This window comes from Panicum hallii, chromosome 5, assembly GCF_002211085.1.
Source record: "Panicum hallii strain FIL2 chromosome 5, PHallii_v3.1, whole genome shotgun sequence".
Lineage (NCBI taxonomy): Eukaryota > Viridiplantae > Streptophyta > Magnoliopsida > Poales > Poaceae > Panicum > Panicum hallii.
In genome coordinates this window covers 51,271,836-51,291,208 of record NC_038046.1, presented here as the reverse complement: position 1 = coordinate 51,291,208, position 19,373 = coordinate 51,271,836, and the positions used below count along the sequence as shown (strand labels likewise).

Genomic DNA, 19,373 nt, shown 5'->3' with positions numbered 1-19,373 from the left:
CGGCCTTCACAGGTGCAGCAAACTGTGTGGAGGCGTAGGCGATGAACCCAGCAAGTGTACTGAAAGTGTCAGATTTGAGATGCAAAGGAAAAGTCCACAGGTAATGAGTGCAGTCATCAAGAATAACCAAATAATATTTATAACCTGAGACACTGGCAACTGGTGATGTCCACAAATCACAATGTATAAGATCAAACTTATTAGACGCACGGGACGATGAAACTGGAAAAGGTAGGCGAACATGTCGACCTAGCTGACAGGCATGACACAAATCTGAACAATCCTCTATGGAACAAGAGACACTAGACGCAAGCTTGGACAAAGCTTCATGGCCGGGGTGACCGAGTCGCCGATGCCACAGTGGAGAGGAGCCCTTAGCAACTAGGGAGTGTGCTGGATCGAGACGCAGGGGATATAGCAGCCCAGAGCTATTGCACCTGACGATCACGTTCCTGGAGTTGAGATCCTTCACAGAACAACCAGCAGGGTCAAACTCAACAGAACAATTATTATCGGTAGTGAATTGGCGAACAGAGATGAGATTCTTAATAATTTGAGGAGAAACCAAAATATTATTAAGACGCAAGGAATGAGGTAACTCTGTAGTGCCAGTGGCGGTGACAGGGATCATGGAGCCATTACCGACAATAATAGATGAAGGAGCAGGATACCGCTGAGAAAAAGTTTGTGAAAGGAAGTGAGGGGTGGATGTCATGTGAGAGGAGGCACCTGAGTCAAAATACTACTCGCTTGACGAAGGCGGGTTCAGCGTCGCCGTGCTGAACGCGGAGGCAAGTGACTGTGCGTCCCAAGAAGGGAGGCCGGCCATGGGGTTGTAGGAGCCGGCCGGACCCCATTGGCCAGCCTCAAAGGTGCCAGGTGGAGCAGTAGGGAGCTGGTACGGCTGCAGCTGGGGCTGGAACAGCTGCTGCGGCTGGTGCAACTGCTGTTGTTGGGCGACGAACGCTTGCTGCTGCGGCGGCGGTCGAGTTTGGAGCCGGCGGCGTTCCCAGCGCCTCCGGAGCCCGAGCTGGGTGCAGACTTGGTGGTGGCGGCGAGTGCAGCAGCCGGCGATGGCTGGCGGCTTCCCAAGGTGAGTTCCTCCAAGGACAGATCGTCCTTCGCCTCGAGGAAGGTGGGGAAGGGGCGGGCGCGCCTCAGCAGGGCACCGATGTGCGTGAAGCGCTCGTTGAGGCCACGAATCACGTTGAGGACAAGGGTACGGTCGGTGATGACCTCTCCCAAGGCGGTGAGATCGTCGGCCATCTTCTTCAGACGGCGGCAGTACTCGGTGATGGAGAGATCGCCTTGCACGAAGTTGCGAAACTTCGTCTCGAGCTGGATCGCCCGTGTCTCCCGATTGCCCAAGAACTGGGATTCGACGGCGAGCCAGGCGTCCCGGGCAGAGGCGCCCTGGGAGGAGACGATCTCGGCGAGGTCGTCGGTGAGAGAGCCGAGGATCCAGGAATGAACAACGCAGTCCATCCGAGCCCAGTCCGGCGAGGGGACCGGGGCGTCGAGGAGGACATGCGCTTGGAGGGAGAATTTGCCAAGGACCAGCAGGAACTGATCGCGCCAACGGTTAAAGTTGCTGGAGTCGACGTCGAGAACGATGTGGACGAGGCTCCGGATGTTGTTGACGGCAACGGCCTGGGCGTGAAGGTTCAAGAGGGCGGCAGCCTCCTGGAGCAGTAGCGCAGAGTGGAGGTCCGTCGGGCCTCCTGCAGGGGAAGCCGACCCGCCCGCAGAGGACTCCTCCTGAGGGGAGGGTCGCAGGGCGGCGGCAGCGGCGAGCGCCCGCTCCCTGTCCGCGCGGGCGATGGCGGCGTCGCGGGCCTTGGAGGCGTTGGCGGCCTCCTCTTCAGCCTGGGCGAGGCGAGCGAGGGCCACATCGTAGGCCTCCTGCCGTTCCTTGGCAGCAGCGCTGGCCTGCTCCTTGGCCAGGCGCGCGGAGATCTCCTGCTGCTGGAGGTCGGTGAGGATGGCAGAGGCGGATGGGTTGGAGGGCAGTGTGCCGCCGGCGGCGGCGGCAGCGGCAGCCGCGTCCCGAGCGGCGGTCTCGGTGTCGGAGGCGCCGGTGGGAGGGGGCCGGTCATGGCGCAGCACGGCAGGAAGCCGGCGTGCAGGGGTGCGGAAGCGAAAATCCGAGGTCAAGCTCGGACTCGTGATACCATGAAATCAGATGAGAATTGGGAGAAATAACAGATTGATTAATGGGGAGCAAAGGCTCAAGTACATATAGGCAAGGGTGTCCACGGGAATAAGAGATCAATCCTATCAAGGGAGATCCTTGTCTATCTTAACCAACTAACCAAAACAAGGAGTGGGCGCACAGGGCAGTATGCATGTGCTGCCGCACCTCCCTAAACCCAAAAGGGCTTGCCAAAGTTAGCAAGAACCCTGCCTAATATAGACCATGCTAACACTCAGATCCTGGTTCGCCGTTCCGTCGAGCCTGGGAACTAAGATTTTACCTCAAACTAAGTAGATGACAATATATGGATAATTGTTTATGACTCGTGGCTTTCTACCTCATCCATAGGAATGCTCCAGATAGCAAATCTGCTGAAATATTTGTTTCCACAGTGTAATTTCAAAGTTATTCTTCTTTTTAGTTATGTGGGTTGCATCCAACAAAACCAAATGCCTGGAATTACTGGTGATCTTCTTGGATAACCAGTGGTAACAAGCAACAACCATGCATATGTAATGCAAAGTTACTGCTTCCCCATCTTTCATATTTTAGTTGTTCTAAAAACAAATCTTTCATATTTTAGTTCTTATTGTGGTTGGGGAACTCTTTTTAGTCCTTTTGACTGGAGATCATTATTATTGTGTCAAGGGTGTCTTTCTTCATGTAAATTTGGTGTCAACTAAACTCTTCTTTGATGATAGCCCATAAGCCGTTGACTCAATATTTTCAATATGCATGGTAAATATTATTTCTGTGATTGGTTAGCTATATAAGAAACATGGATAATGTGTAAAAATCGGATAATGTCATCTAATATGAGGCTGACACATGGTTCCTGAAACCACATAACAGTAAAACATGATATAGTATCTTTAATGTGATGCAAGTTCTATTGGCCAAATCTCAAGAAGGGCCTTCTGCCTTGCGAGGTTTTGCTGTAGTCTTTCCATGAATTGAAGTCCTGCCGGTCAAAACATGACCTACCATGCTTGCAATATGTTTTTAGGCTTTTTCCAGAAGATCTAGTTTGTATGACTTATTGGGGACTACGTACGATCAGGCAGCAAATGATCTCCGTAGGTTAAGTGCTCTTCTAGAGAAACAACTGCAAGAAAATATGTCCATGCCATTAGAGAAGACCGAGAGTATTTGTAACATTTTGAGTCAAGCTAATCTTCGGCCTTCTCTGGAGCTGGATGGCAGAAAAGGGGCTTCATGAAATATGTATTTGATATTGTAAGTTTTGGTCCTCTAAAATTTTAAATTATCTTATAAAAAGATTATTTCTTATAGTTCCTATTAGATTATCATTTTAAGTTTTGTCACGATTCAACCTTGTAAGTTGTTATGTCAGGAGTAAAGGAGTCTGCATCTATTATGATTATTATCTGCAAGTGCAAGATAGTCTATAATTAGAATTTGTTTTTGTTTAAGAGTAGATTATGATTACTCACCAGGCTGTCTCTAACAAGCTGACTCCACCCGGGCATGCTCCCATGACAGTTAAATCTGAAACGTAGAAGGTCATTAATCACATACTCTAGATTTAATGTTGGTTCTATAGATGGGTGCTCTTGAGTTTTTTTATTAATCACATTATTATGTAACTTCTGCAGCTACTGAATCTTAGCTTATGAAAGTATAATGTTTTTCCCATATCTTTTGTTCCTGCCAGTTGTGTATTTCCTCTGATCATAAATATAAGCCCATCTCTGTTCGTATAATTATTTGACCAATACACTTCCTCCTCTCCTTTCAGAGGAATCGAACCTTCTTCCTCTGCTGCAGATATAAAGAAGGGATACCACAAAGCAGCACTAAAACATCATCCAGACAAAGTATTGTATTCCTTTTTCCATCTGTTGTGACTTGCATTCTTCTCTTGCCTAACAGTAATTATGCCACAGGCTGGTAATTTCTTGTCAGAAGTGAAAATATCAGCGATGCAGTATGGAGAGAAATCACAAATGAAATCCGCAGATATGCCGATTATTTATTCAAAATAATTGGAAATGCATATGATAGCTTTCAGGCCCTACAATGGTAAGCGTTACTGAGATGTCATCATTTTTTTCTTTGCTCTAATTACTATGTTGTAGTTATTTTTACCTCTTTTACCATAATTTTCATTTCAAATGAGTGAATGTTAGTTTGCATCCAATTTATATTCTGCCTTATGTTTTTGGGGGCTAAATAAATTACAATATGCCACACATAACACATGTTGTGCTCGAGCATTGGGTTGAGTCTAATATAATACATTACCTAAGAACATGCCTCCCCACTCAATGCAACATACAATGAAAATCATACTCGATTATTAACGGGTATTATGTTAACCAGTACTCTCTCCATTCTAAATTATTATTCATTTTGGCTTTTCTACATTCATAGGCTTTGGTATGCACCTAGACATGTATGTAGATGCATAGCAAAGCTATCAATCTAGAAAAGCTAAAATGACTAATAATTTAGGACGGAGGGAGTTTCAGTGTATATAGTACGAGTGTATGACTTGCAGGTTGCGTTTAATTCATAACGGATGCATCACCCTTCGATAGGGATGACTCGTTTATACTTTATATACCCCATAAGAAATAATATCTAAACTTAGGAATTTTTCCTCTAATACGTGAAAAATATGTGGAGTACATCTACAAGGAAACCAGCTAACCCAATTTACGATTATTCATATCTCAAATTCCGAAGTAATGCTGCGCTGGTAGGTGCCGCATGAACAGTAGCACACCTTAACAGAATATAGACAATCAATGTTGTACAGGCTATTCTATTCTTTATTCATTATTACTACCATAATACTGTCATTTTTTAAGCATGAATTTTATTTCTTCTATGGCAGTTGGTTTTCTGTGTATATTTGTTCATCAAGGTTCGCTTCTATTTGTTTTCATTGAAACCAGACCATCATCAACTGTGTCCTGTTTGCGTCATTTGCAATGTGCTGCAGAAAAGGGAAACCTGGGAAGTGGAGCGGGCGGAGCAACGGAAGTGAGAGCATTTAATCGTGTGGAGGCTGCGCGTCCTGGAGCTCGCGGACTGCTTGGCCGTGCGCGAGCTCCGGGTCGCCGCGCCCGCGCTCGAGTCGCTCACCTTCTACGGCCGCGTCTTGGACGGCGGCGACGACGACGGCTGGTTACGGCGGCCCCGTCGCCTTCGACGTCGGCGCCACGCCGGCCCTGCGGGACGCGTACCTGTCGCACCTCGGCTGCGACTTCAACGTCGCCCAAAACTACGCGGCCTACCCCTCCTGGTACAACACTACAACGCCGTCGCGCATGCCCGGATCTTGACGACTTGCTCCGTCGGCTTGCTGGTACCTAATAAGATCACAACACTGACAAGCAAATTCGGAAATTCAGTAGTATGCACGGAATACAGCAGACTAACAATTACTGTCGATCAGCTTCTTCACCATGCATACATCTACGGCGAGACAGAACACAAACACGCCGAACCTAGAGGAGCTGCAGCTGATGGAGGCCAGGACCAAGACCTCGAGTATCTGTCCACTTTCTTCACGGTCACCTCGCCTCCAGTCCTCAGGCGGCTCTTTGTCCGTGTAATGTAAAGCTCTCCAGATCGATCTCTTGCCCAGACTTGAGTTCGCAACTACTCTCTGGAAAAATGTGTTTCTGTAACTGCTGCTTACCACCTGGATTACCATTATTCGCGCAGCTCCCCGTGGATCTATTACGGAGGCCCACGCAGCTCGGCGGCGCCCGGCGAGACCGTCGTCTTTGACCAGCTGACCCTGATCAAGGTGGTGAATTTTGGTGGGACAGGCAGGCACGAGCTGCGGCTGCTCAGGTTCTTGCTGAGGAGGGCTCCCGCCCTCGAGCAGCTGGTGCTGGTCACGGCGGGAGGAGAGGGAGCGCTCCGGGAGACGAGGAGCTGGAGGCGATGCGAGAGCGGGTGTCGGTGCTGCGGAAGGCGTCGCGCAGGGCCCGCATCTCCGTGTGGCGGCCCAGTGGAGACGACAACCCCCCCCCCCCCCCCCCCCCCCCAATCCTGCGCACACGAGGTTCTTCTTCTTCCACGAGGAGTAACTGACTGATGATATGATACGGCATGCTGCATCAGGCATGACTTGAAACATATGCAGTGCACGGCTCCGTACATGACTTGAAGCGAGGTTGTAATAATAAAAGAAAGGATGTGTTGAGTCGCATGCCAAAATTAACGGCTCTGTTAGCTACAGGAGGCCCACTGCTTCTTTCCTGTTTTTTTTTTTGAGAAACTACAGGCCCGCTGGTGAGAGTGAGGAGGCATCTCAGGCTGGTTTGGGCCGACGAGGAGCCGGGCTGGCGGGAACGTCGTGCGGCCAGAGAACTACTGGCGCCGCTCATTGTCGTATGAAGAACGTTTTATTTGGTTCATGTCAGGATTTTTCCAGATCTAAGATCCCATCTGGCATGCACACTCATTCATTAGCCAAACTGTATCTAAGAGGTATGGTTGCATCTGATAGCGGACCCAACAAATTTCTTAACTTTTAGAATTCATGCCATACACGATGTATGCGATTAGTGCACACGACAGCCGGATCGGATGGCAACATTTTTTAGCTCGGGCTCAGCCATCTTTTCCACCGTTTTCTTTAAAAAATTCACCTTCCCCGCCGTAGCATGCGAAAATATAGGAATCGGGATACACGTGTCAGAACGAGACTGGACGATAAGGGGAGAAGCTAGAGAGAAATTGAGGGGGTGTTGCACTTCATAGGAATAGAAAATATATTTAATTTTTAAGCAAATATGATCAAAGTTTAAGGGTGATAGCTAGCTTTTTAAATCCTTTTTGGGTGCATTCGCACAATAGCTCGTAACCTAGCTCCACCCCTGTGGACAACTGTGGGCGCACGTGGATGCAATTTTGATTGGGATCGAATTTTCATGCTCATTTTTCTCCGCCGCATCCCTTTTCAAGCCCATCCATACCATGTCGTCACATAGGAAGGATGTAATGCAACCACATGGATATACTTTCAACTATTGAAAAACACAACGAAACGAATATACTACAAGCTGACTATAGAAGTGCTCCTACACCACCTTCCTTTAGTATTTTTCGTTTGTATGTTCCTCATAAAAGTAATTAATGTTCCATGACATGATGCCACGTAGCCACGATCAACCGTTAGAGCTCGGGAGGGGTACGAGATTGGAGCTTTGGTAAAACTGGGAGGAACCACATCGGAATTGTTACCATCTGAGACTGTGGTGGCGAGTAAGCTATATTTCACTATATTTATTTAAGCTAAAACAAATATGGTCTTTGGATAGAGACTTTACGCTATTGTTTTGTTTGCTCCCCGTGTTGCTTGCAAGAAACTTGGCAAGTCTATTCGTGATTAGCTGCTCCGCTGACGGGAGTGGGATCCCGTGACAGTGATTAGCGTGTGGGTGACCATATATACTAGTAGTAACCTGGTCAGTGTCAGCACGACCGCTCTTGTAGTCTTTCTTTTCTTTTCCCCTTTTGCCCTTTCCAGATCATTTCGATTCAAAATCCAACCGGATCAGATCAGTTCCTCCACTTCCCCGTCCCCGTGTCCCCCCATGGCCCACCTGCCAGCCGCGCCAGGGGACGGCGCGCACGTCCCCGGAGCGCCGCCGCCGTGAAGGTGAAGCGCCTCTTCTTCTTCTTCTTCTCCTCCTCCGCCCGCGCCCCCCCCCCCCCCCGCGCATCGCCACCGCTGCCAGCGATGGACCCCGCGCCCGATCCGCTCGCCTTCTCCGCCTCCGCCCCGTTCCCCACCATCCCGGCCGCCTCGAGCCCCAGGCCCCGCGCCGGGAGGCCGCGGCGCCCCTTCCGTTCCGATCACCCCGCCGCCGCCTCGATCCGGCGCTCCGGGCTCGATATCTCGCGCCGCCCCGCGGCATCCGCCTTCGCCCAGCATGAGGGCTCGCCGTCCGTGGGCTCCTGGGGCGCCTCTCGCGGCGCCAACTTTGTGTTCGGGAGTGGCGCGGCCGGGGCGCCGGAGATGAGGAGGAGCTTCTCGTCCGGATCCGGTGAGGCCTTGCTGACCGATCTCTCGGCTGCAATTGACGACCTCGTGCTGGATGACGGTTCCGGCAGGCGAAGCGACGCTGATGCTCCCGGAGGAGATGACCCGGCTCCAGTGACGAACGCCAGTGGTCCCTTTTGGACCCGCGGAAGCAATTCCAGTTTGCATGAGGGTTTATTTCCGGACTCTATTCACGATCAGACTGAGAAGCTCGATGAAGGGAGCAGAGCCCCATCTGAAACCATACAATGTGACAGTGCGGAGGCAGCATCATTAGCTTCACCAACCTGTTCCGACCACGATGCTCCTATTGAATTCGCAAGGTTTGGGGACAGCTTGCCTGTTAGGAAATCTGTGGATGAAGGTAGTTTGCCAGAGGATGGAAGTAAGATTCCTGCACATGGTGTTAATGTTCAGCAGGATGTCTTTGTTTTCGGTGGACATGCTGGGTATCGGGATTTAACTGCCAATGCAACTCAAACTAGCATCAGTAAGGTAGATTCAGCTGATAAAGATGGTGTAACATATAACTCTGGACAACTTAATGCTTCAGTTGCTAAAGATAGCACTTGCACCAAGTTTATTTTGCAGGATGCAAAGCATGCATTTGGTTCTACTAATAAGAATCCTCTACACTCAGAACCTTGTGAAATTTCTTCTACAGCTAAATTTGCTTCTAGCTTTGGATCTGAAGATGGCGGTGCGAAGGTTTCTTTCATAAATGTGTCTTATGATATCAAAGCAGTAGAAGCCTCAGAACTTAATGAATGCAGGTCATTCGGTGAGAAATCTTTCACTGCTCAAGACCACAATGTGGCATCTAAGAACAAAGGAGGAGTTAAGGGTGTGATAAAAAACAGAAGAACTGTTATGCCAAAGAAATTCCCCTCAGCTCACCAGGTTTCTTCCTCGGAATCAGTACCAAGAAGAAGTGATAATTGCTCAGGAAAGGCGTCGCTTGAAGAAAATGTCAAATTGAAAGAAGCCAGTAGCTTTGCATTATCGGACTCTGGTATCAACTGTGCCCGAGGCAATTCTTACAACTCTGCTTCGCAAATAACAGACAGTAGCCATGGTGGAACGGAGTTTACTTCTTCAGCAAACATGGAACATTCTGGTCAATCTGATTTCATATTTTCTGCATCTACTTTTAATCAGAGTACATTGCACTTACAAAGACGACATAGCAAGAAAAAAAGTGGAGGAATGTGTAATCATGCTAACTCTATTCAAAGCCTTCCTTCATCTGCCGTTGGACCTGCACGCTCAGAAGTTTCAGCAAGTCAGCAATGCGCAGATTCAGCTGCTCGGTGGACTGAATACAGCAAAATGGAACCTAACAGGGTAACCACATGCACAAAAACAGAAAACTTTGAACACCATGAAGATTGTGAAACATGGCGTTTAAGGTGCTTGCATGACCTTCTCTTGTCACTCCCTTTTGCTTATTTAGTTACCATGGACCACAAGGGTGAAATCACCCAACCCAAACCATGCAAGTGGCAGAAGAAAACCCTGCAGAACCAATTTGAGGTTAAGGGGTTACCTGGTCATAGAGTTTGGGGGCGTTAGATTGAGTTTAGACTGAAACTAATGGGGTTATTTGGACTCCTTATAGTTCAGAAATTGGTCAATCAGTTATATCTTTTATTTTGGGTTTTTATCTTTACCGTTTACACTTAGATCAGATTATCAGACAACATTTTGTTGTTTTGCTGGTCCAAATGTAGATTTGTATGAGTCGTATACTGGTTGTAGTATTATGAGTGAATAATAAAAGGTGAAAATATTTTGAGTTTTATTGTGAAATTGAATAGCTTTATTGTTTGCGTTTCACTAGCTAGGGGTACTGTGTACCTTTGTTTTGGGTTTCCTCAGGCTGTATGTTCTTTGTGATATTCGTTGTTTTAATGCTGAACTGCTTAATTTGTTCTAGGGGGAATCAAGCATATGCAGAAGGGCAGTTAACTAAGGCTGAGGAATGCTATACCCACGGGATTGATTCTTTTTCTCCAAACGAAGCTTCTAAAAAAGCATTAATGCTGTGCTACAGCAATCGTGCAGCTACTCGGATGTCTCTGGGTAAGATGAGAGAGGCCCTATCTGATTGTCGAGAAGCTATTGGTATTGATTCCAGCTTTCTCAAGGCACAAGTCAGAGCTGCCAAGTAAGACCAAAGGCAATTAGGCTATGCTGTTGATAAAATAACCAATGCATTGACTTTCACTTTCATAGTTTCATACTAGCTTCTAGGAAACCTAACTGGAGTTCATATCACAATTCATGTTGTGTCTACTCAGTAGGATAAATTCAAAGTAACTATGTTTTTGTCTTGCTGGAAATCCATGGAAGCATCCTGCTTTCTTTTATCAGTTTTCTAGGTATTAGAATTTTTCTCAATCTAACCAACTATAGAGTGTTGCATTCAGATCCCAAAGAAAAAAAATATTTCATGCAACTGTTAGTGATAAAATTTGTCTTAAGAGAAGGTCCAGTTAATGACAGATATTAATAATTCATCTAGTTAGTTGTAAGTATGTAGCACCCTTACATTCTACATTATGAATATATGAACTTATTGTATGCTCATCTAATGGGTCTATTAGCTGCTTACTTGCCCTGGGGGATGTGGAAGAAGCACAAAAGGCTTTTGAGATGTGTTTGAAGTCTAATCATCTGTCAAGCTTGGATCATAGAATTGTAGAAGAGGCTTCTAATGGTCTACAAAAAGCTCAGGTAGCTTACATATTAACTTTCTGATATCATGCTAGATTAACTACCCAATTAAATACCAGATTACACGTTTCTAAAATTAACCACCTTTTGAGCAGTTTCTTTTTTTCCATTGGGTACATGATAATTACCCAGGAATATTGCCAACAAACCACTGGCTACATTTCGCCAACGTACCATTAGCTGTGATAGTGACAGGTGGGGCTTGATTGCACATGTCATTAATACATTGAGTGCTACATTTGGTAGACCGACTCCCAGCAGTATGAAAGAAAATCGAATTTTTAGGAGCACCAGGTTCATAGTAGATGTTTGCAACTACTGAAGGCACCTGTTTCGTGTTCAATGTCTTATTAATTGCATAATGCTTATGTGGATTTTGCACCTTTCTTAACCCTTCTCAGAAAACTTGTATATAAAAATAATTTGTTATATGCAACTTGGTAATCCAATCATCATGTTTGTGTTTTTTTGCAGAAAATATCTGGTTGTATGCATCAGTCCAAGGAGTATCTTATAAAAAAGGCATTTGACAATATACCCAGCGCCTTACAAATGATCTCTGATGCTTTGTCCATAAGTATTTATTCAGATAATTTGATGGCGATGAAAGCAGAAGCACTGTTACTGGTCTGTATTTACGGTAAACTTGTTTTGCCTTGTGCATGCCATTACTAAGTTTCCACTTTCTACTAGTAATTTTTTGGGCTAACTGTTTATCTTGTTGGACTTTAACAGTTGCAGCAATATGAAGAAGTAATCCGGTTTTGTGAAGAGACTCTTTATGTAGCAGAAAGGAATAGCCTGTGTTTGTGTCCTGACAAGCATTCAGAAAGCAATAACTTGGACACCAATACTTGCTATGTGAAGTTGTGGCGTTACCATCTTATTGCTAAGTCGTATTTCTTCCTTGGAAAGCTTGAAGAGGCTCACCAGTTCTTAAAAAAGTATGACCAAGTAAAAGTCATGGAATGCAGGTAATATTTTAGATGCTAGTTTTGTTTGTTATTAAATTCCACGTATCACTGCTTTTATGATTTGCTAATTTTGAGAAAACACTGACTAGGTGTGGAAAGCAATCTCAGGAATCAATTTCATCATTCTCCATGGAATCAATTTCATCATTCTCTATGGCAATAGCTGAGCTACTGCGGCTTAAAGTATGTCATATGTTGGCCTTGTTGTAAGATTTCACTCAATTGTATTCTTTTGGGCCGGTAATCTATCCATATAATGTCAAACTATATCCGGCATTTTCCCTGTTCTGTGATGTTGTTACTGATCATGTGCGCACATGATGTCCTTGGTATTTTGCAAGTTTTTCAAAAAGTTTACACTGATGGCATAAAATTCTTGTTTGCTACATTTCAGGCTGCTGGGAATGAAGCATTTCAATCTGGTAAATATTTGGAGGCTGTGGAACATTATACCACTGCTTTGCTAAGCAATAGCGAGTCACTATGCTTTTTAGCGGTCTGCTTTTGTAACCGTGCAGCAGCATATCAAGCAATGGGTCAAATTTTAGATGCAATTGCAGATTGCTCACTAGCCATAGCCGTTGATGGAGATTGTGCTAAGGTTGGTGTATTATCCTCTATTGTACTTTTATCAAGTAAAAATTTCAAATTCCTCAGGTAACTATGTTCTCTAACTATTTCTAGACTTTAGCGAAAAGCACCGTATGATTGTGCTATGATGTCCATTTGTTTAATCATGTGCTTTAGCAGGCCATACTTTCTTTACTGTTAGTTCATACACTAAGAATTTCCCTGTTTTCTTCCATGTTCTGCTGCATGAGTAATTGGCACCTTTTGAATTTTAATTCGTTATTTTCAGCTTAATCTTACCCCAAACTGAGTAGATAATGGTATACGGTTAGTTATTTATGACTTTTTGGCTTTTTACCTAATTCATAGGCATGCTCCAAATAGTTTATGTAGTGAAATATTTGTTTCCACATAGCAATTCCTGTTTTTAATTATGTGGATTGCATCCAACAAAACCAGTGGTAACAAGCAACAACCATGCCTAATTAACGCAAAGTTGCTACTTTTTCTCATCTTTTTTGTATGTTAGTTGTTATTGTGGTTGGGGGAATATCTTAATTATTTTGATTGCAGATCGTTATTATGTGGATGGTTTCTTCATGTAAATTTGGTGATCATCTAGACTAATATTTGATATGGACCTTAGAGCATTGATTTATATTTTCTATATGCATGGTAACATTCCTATAATTATTTACCTAAGAACCATGAACAATGTGTAAAAATCAGATGTTATCCAAGTGAGATTGATATGTGGTTCATGGAACCACATTTTTGACACATTAAATGGTATTTTTAGTGTGACTCAAGTTTTATAAGATAAGTCTTTAGAAGGACTTGCTCATGATTTTCGGTTGTAACCTTCCTTGAATTGGAGTCCTGCCTGTCAGAATATAACTTATTGCGCTTGCTACTTTTGCAGGCTATTTCCAGAAGATCTAGTTTGTATGAACTCATAAGGGACTATGACCAAGCAGAAAACGATCTCCATAGGTTAATTACTCTTCTTGATAAACAGCTGCAAGAAAATATGTCCATGCCATCAGAGAAGACAGAGAGTATTCGTAGCAATCTGAATCGAGCCAATCTTCGGTTCTCTTCTCTGAAGCGGGATGCCAGAAAAGGGACCTCATTAAATGTGTACTTGATATTGTAAGTCTTTGTCCTTCACAAGTTTAAATTGGCTAGAGCATGCGCCCATCTAGAGTCCTATTAATTAAACTTTTGTCATAATTCAGCTTTGTAAGTGGAACCTGAAATAATAGAAGGCCATTAATTACACCCTCTTAATTTAATATTGATTGTGTAGATGGGTGCTCTTGATTTCTTTTACTACATTTTACTGCAACTTCTGCATTTAATGAATCTTTCCGTAGCTCGATGAAATCAAAAAGTTCTTGCCATACCTTTTGTTCCCGTGAGTTGTCTAGTTTATGGAATTCTGTTTGCAGTATTGTCATCTGCAACCTTCACATTGGAACTAAAAAGTGGATACTTGGCAAAATTGTCACAATTTGAAACCCCATGGAAGGAAGCTGTTTTTGATACCTAATTTTCCTTCCGAGGTTGGTTGGGCTCATTCAGGCGAAAAGTGGTGGAAAATAGTTTAGGGCATGCCGAAGTAGAGGGATGTCATATGCTTTTGGTGGAAAGAAGAATTCACAGTTTCATACAATTATTTGACTAATAATGGAAAAAACCTCACAATTTCATACGATTATTCGACTAAATCATTTTCTTTTCCTTTCAGAGGAATCGAACCTTCTTCCTCTGCTGTGGATATAAAAAAGGCATACCGCAAAGCAGCATTAAGGCATCATCCAGACAAAGTACTTTGTTCTTTTCCCAGCAATTATAACTCACATTCTTCTGTTGTCTAACAGTAGTTATACCACAGGCCGGTAAATTTCTTGTCAGAAGTGAAAATATCAGTGATGCAGTATGGAGAGAAATCACAAATGAAATCCGCAGAGATGCTGATTATTTATTCAAAATAATTGGAAAGGCATATTCTATGCTTTCAGACCCTACAATGGTAAGTATTACGGAGACATGAGCCATGTTTTTCTTTGCATTTGTTACTGTGTTATATTTTTTTTGCTTTTAGTTTACCACAATTATCAGGTCAAATGAGTGAATTCTTTGGATCAGATTTATCCCAATTAATTTTATTTTTGGGTAAGTAAATTACAATATGCAACACATGCTGTGGTCAAGCATTACGATTATGTCTAACGCAATAAGTTATCAAACAAAAAAAAATGATGAAGGGAACAATACCTAGGAGGATGCCTCCCTGCCCTCTCAATTCAACATAAAAAAAAATTGTGTTTGGTCATTAACAAACATTATGTTAACTATTTTTTAGTACAATGTGACTTGCATACTACAGTTAATCTCATCTCTTTAACAGGGGTAACCTTTGTTTTTGAAATGTCACTAGGGGGGGGGGGGACGAAAAGTCCCCACCTGAATTTCATTAAACCACAGATGCCGGACTAGCCGGAGATGGTTTTGGTGTAAAAAACCTTACAAGAGTTGGACCGCTGAACGGTCAGAAGGGTACAACAGAGGAACGAGAGAAACACAACTCACGAACAAATTCAAAGAAGAGGCACAACACAGTCGAGAGACAACCATTGATCGTCGATTAGTGCCACCATTGAACTGCATACTTGCCGATTACGCTATGACCGTTGCATCCTACACCACCCGTCATAGCTACGCCGTCCCACTGCTGCCCTCCATCTGAGGAAACACCCAGCGGAATGGGGACTAAAGGCTGTGAAGGACGCGCAAGCCAAAGCTCACCGGAAAACGGTGACCTCCCTTGAAGCTGATGGAGACACCGCCAGCACATCCGGGCTCCACGTACCACAATCCAACGCCATCCAAGGGGAGGAATCCTTGAAGGGGAATGGCGGAAGCGGTGGAAACACCACCCGACATTTGATTTTCTTTCACCATCAACAAGGAGAGCGTCGACAAAGCAGAGGCGCCAAGGGAGGACACTCACCGAGCCACTACAGCAGCCAACAACCAGTGCCAACCTCACCCATGAAGAGTAGGCGGGAGCAAGAAGGCACGAAACAGGCAAGATGCATCAAGCAACGCTTCAACTTCAGCCTCGTAGAGTCACTTGTCAACGCCTTCAAGGAGGAGAGCGGCGCCCGAGGGCGTCGCCGGTGACGGCCCGGTATAATGCCAGGCTACTGTAACCTGTCCAAACTAGCACAAAACACGGCCAACAAGCATGTGGACGGGGACGCCTCGAAACAACGCCTCCATGGAGGAAGAACGACACTTGAAGGTGTCGCAGTTGTCGGCAACAACACAATGCCGGGCAAGGATTTCTCCTGGAGATTCCCAGTTCCACCGCTGCCAATGGCCCTTGTGAGGAGCGGCCTGCGAGAGCTTCCAAAGTAGGAGCGCCTGTCCAGATGCCGCCAAGGCCATCGGTGATGGTAACTTCCCCGAGCGCAGCAGGCCATTGCCAGCTACGGCTACGAGGAAGCCTTGCTCATCCGCAGCCGCAGGGACACAAGACGCCCACCATTGCTACTGCCGCCAGAACCGGAGTGAGCACGCCGGCGGCCGGTTCCGACGCACAAGTCGCGGATCTGTACGCCGGTGGCCGTTTCCTTGAGCTCCAAGCAAGGAAGGCCTTGGAACCAGCAGGGCTCCAAGGTCCCCCGCTGGAGGGACCAGATAAAGGCTGAAGGAGGCCGGATCCGTTTCTGGGAAGTCGAGCTCACTAGTTCCTTGAGCTCTGAGCCGAGAAGGAGTAGGGGCCCCTAAGCTCCGTTGAAGGAGAATCGAGCTGGACCCTCTAGAGCTTGTGAACAGAACACATCTCGCCGGATTTTATGGCTGCATACATTTGAAGTTGGAGAGGAAAAAATGAAGAGGAGGTGGAAAGAGGGGCTTGCGGACGGTTGCCGGCTTCGGTGCCGCCGCGGCTGCTGCCGCCGCGCGCCATCCGGCGGCGGTGGCCGGTGAGGGATGCTGGTGGCCTTGTTTGGTGGTGCGGTGAGTCTCCCCTCCCGTCGCCTGAGAGCGACGCGGAGGGGTCAAACCCGTGGCTCAGACTTAACAGGGTAACTTGACCATACACAATAAGAAATTATATCTTTACTTAGGAATAAGTACAGCCACTTGGGGGCATTTGTGTCAGTGTTCCACAAGGTGCTGTTCCGCGCTCCCCAGGCATGCTTATGTGCTGGGCGGCGGGGTAACGCCTCGCCTAGGGGGGTAGGCGGTACCCTAGGCGACACCAGCTTGTCGTGGTGGCAAAATGAGGGCCGGCATGCCATCCCTGGTGGCAGTCGTGCAGATCTGCCCAGGCAGGGATGTGCGGGGGAGGCAGGGACGTCAGGCACTGCGAGGGACGAGGGACGTTGAGTGGAAGCGCTGGCGGAGGAGGTGACGTCGGGCGGGGGCGGAGGCGGAGGGGATGTCGGGGGCAGCGGCGAGTGCGGCCTGGCGAGGGTGAGGGTGACCGATGGGAGAGTCACCAGCAAATGGAAAAGGTGGGTGAGTGCCGCCTGTTCAGACTTGGTCTTGGGCAGTTGGGCTGCTTTGATGGGCCTTTCTGTTCCAATGCTTGGTCCACTGATCTCTGGTTTTTTCCTTTTCCTTTTGTAGTAAATGTACATATTAAGCATCGCCTAGGAAATGCCTAGGCTCTAGGTGGAGGGTCACCGCCTAGAGAGCACCTTGCACCTTTTGGTTACTTGTATGAATCATATTGGTCTTGTAATCTTAATATAGTGATGTGCCATTCTCCTGCGTGTTCCATGAAATGAAAACTAAAAAACTTTCACTAATATGTGAAAATAGACCGAGTACATCTACGAGGAATGAACTGACCTGGTTTACTATGAAGTAACTAATACTGTGCTGGTAGGTACCACAGTAACCATACCACACCACTACAGAATATGGAGCCAGCCAATATTATGCATGCTACTTTTGTCTTAGAATTCAACATTTCAATAATAACATTGTCATTTGTCAACACGAATGTTTAACGTGGTACGCCCTGCTAACACAATTGTTAAGATGTTGACACTTTGTGATTACAAGCAAACCCTGTGTAGTTACTGAATTTTTGAAATTACCAAATTCCATACTGATTGTTAAGGATTTAACTTAGTCATCTCTAATGTATAACAGATGAAGTTAAATCCAAACTGGAGTCTAGTTAATAAATTTAAGAACCATTCAGATACAAATCTTCTGAATTGTTCCACCCATGCTTCTACTGTGATGCCTAATGGGAGTTCAATCTAGTTTCGAGCATATTTGACAAACCAGATAATTTTGGTTTTCTTTTTTGAACCCTCCAATATTCAATTTTCTTCATCTACAGTAGTGCTGATAGAAGAGTTATCCTTTTTGGGAGGGGTATTTCAACAAGTCTTCATGGCAATTGATTAATTTGCTGTTTACATTTCTTCATTTCGAAACAAAATATCATCAACTGTTTCCTATTTGTGTCATTTGCAGAGAAGGGAGTGATGGAGCCTGGAAGTGGAGTGATAGTGCAAGCAGCGCATATATGACTGGAGCAACCAAAGCATTAAAAAAAAATGATGATAGGACCTATTAGTGAGAACATTGGATCATCAGATGGCACAGAAAAGGTATCATACTGGAGAGGTCCTACTTTTGTGCTCTCACAAAGGACAGGATGCCACTGTTCTTGTCCATGCCTAATCACTAATGCCAGTTCTGGTGTGCCCTGGGATTGCACTTTGCAGACCGTACGAGTATCATTACCCCCATGAAGTTCTTGGTGTTCAGGCCTCATCACTGATGTCAGCTTTGGTGTTCTCTGATACTTTGTTGTGCAGAATACATGGGTACCAATACCCGTGCAAAAGCAAGCTTTTGTTTGTAAAGGTGATGTTCATATATCTGATCTTGTATATAGTGTCTTGGAGCAGTTCGGAATGGGATCGACGAGGCTGAAATACTGTAAATAGAGGCATATGGGTTTTTGTACCCCGCCCCCTTTTGTGGAGTGCGGCAGAAGCATGCTAGTCTTTTGAAAATACACCCACTTTTGCGGAGGGTGGCAGAAGCAAATGGTTTTGCTATATGTTGTTCATAGTTAATAGTTTTGTATAGGAAGAGCAGGATTTGTGCTTTCCTTTTATTTTGGTCTCCCATACAACTTTTTTTCTGTATGTTTTATGTAATTCTTTCTATTTTGGTGATGGTTGTTCTGAACCAAAGATATGGGGTGATCGATTCTTTTGTTGTAAGTAACAAATAAGGTGGCATGAGTGAATGGTGTGATTGGCCGTTGTTGACTCGGTGGTTTGCTATGCTATTGTGCTGGGCTTGGAGCTCCAAGTTGTTCATGTCTTAGACTGTATTATACACAGCTACTGAGCTGCTCCATTTATGAATCTACGTGTTATGAGAATTGGGTAACTAAGGTTTTAAATTTTTTGACTAGTAATAATGATTAGAACCATCCTAGAGATATACCATTTCAGTATTGTTGTGCGGCATTTGCAATTGCATGGTCATTTCCTCATTCTTTTCATCCATGGCGAATGGAGCTCTAGCTGAATTGGTTAGGTGGCTCTAATAGGGCTCCTCAGGTCTTGGGTTCAACTCCCGATGGGAGCGAATTTTAGGTTGGGGTTAGAAAAAAAAATCCCCTCGTCTATCCCACGCTAAAGCACAGGTCCATAGGAGCGAGTTAGATGTCATGTGGAAAGATTTTGTTGTAAGATGTGATATAGAAAGATTCTGTTTGCAAACCAAGAGAGAACAACTTTGGAGACCAATTTCTCATGATGTTTTGACAATGTATTATTCAGAGAGGGAATGAACATAATGTTCCCTTCAATTTCAA

At 45.3% G+C, this 19,373-nt stretch overlaps 1 protein-coding gene across 2 annotated transcripts; it reads left to right on the top strand.

Moving 5' to 3' along the window:
* The first annotated feature begins 7,869 nt into the window (after positions 1-7,869).
* Positions 7,870-18,870, top strand: LOC112893290. Of its 2 annotated transcripts, XR_003228768.1 has the most exons (12): positions 7,870-9,631; positions 10,159-10,389; positions 10,829-10,958; positions 11,433-11,585; positions 11,694-11,932; positions 12,022-12,115; positions 12,327-12,533; positions 13,425-13,654; positions 14,253-14,331; positions 14,400-14,537; positions 18,011-18,147; positions 18,265-18,870. XR_003228768.1 is itself a non-coding variant. In XM_025960533.1 (11 exons), the coding sequence occupies exons 1-11, from the start codon at positions 7,920-7,922 to the stop codon at positions 18,020-18,022; spliced, it is 3,225 nt and encodes a 1,074-aa protein (XP_025816318.1). In that variant the 5' UTR covers positions 7,870-7,919; the 3' UTR covers positions 18,023-18,870. The 2 variants fall into 2 exon arrangements, 1 of the variants encoding a protein (XP_025816318.1); XM_025960533.1 differs by having other exon boundaries at positions 18,011-18,870.
* Positions 18,871-19,373: the final 503 nt, after the last annotated feature.

What these genes read in the sequence shown, in the direction of transcription:
- LOC112893290 (XM_025960533.1), top strand. Translation starts at nt 7,920, where the DNA reads ATGGACCCCGCGCCCGATCCGCTCGCCTTCTCCGCCTCCGCCCCGTTC. An exon ending in AAGCAGAAGCACTGTTACTG is followed by an intron (nt 11,586 to 11,693) that starts GTCTGTATTTAC and finishes GGACTTTAACAG; the next exon opens with TTGCAGCAATATGAAGAAGT. An exon ending in TTGATGGAGATTGTGCTAAG is followed by an intron (nt 12,534 to 13,424) that starts GTTGGTGTATTA and finishes CTACTTTTGCAG; the next exon opens with GCTATTTCCAGAAGATCTAG.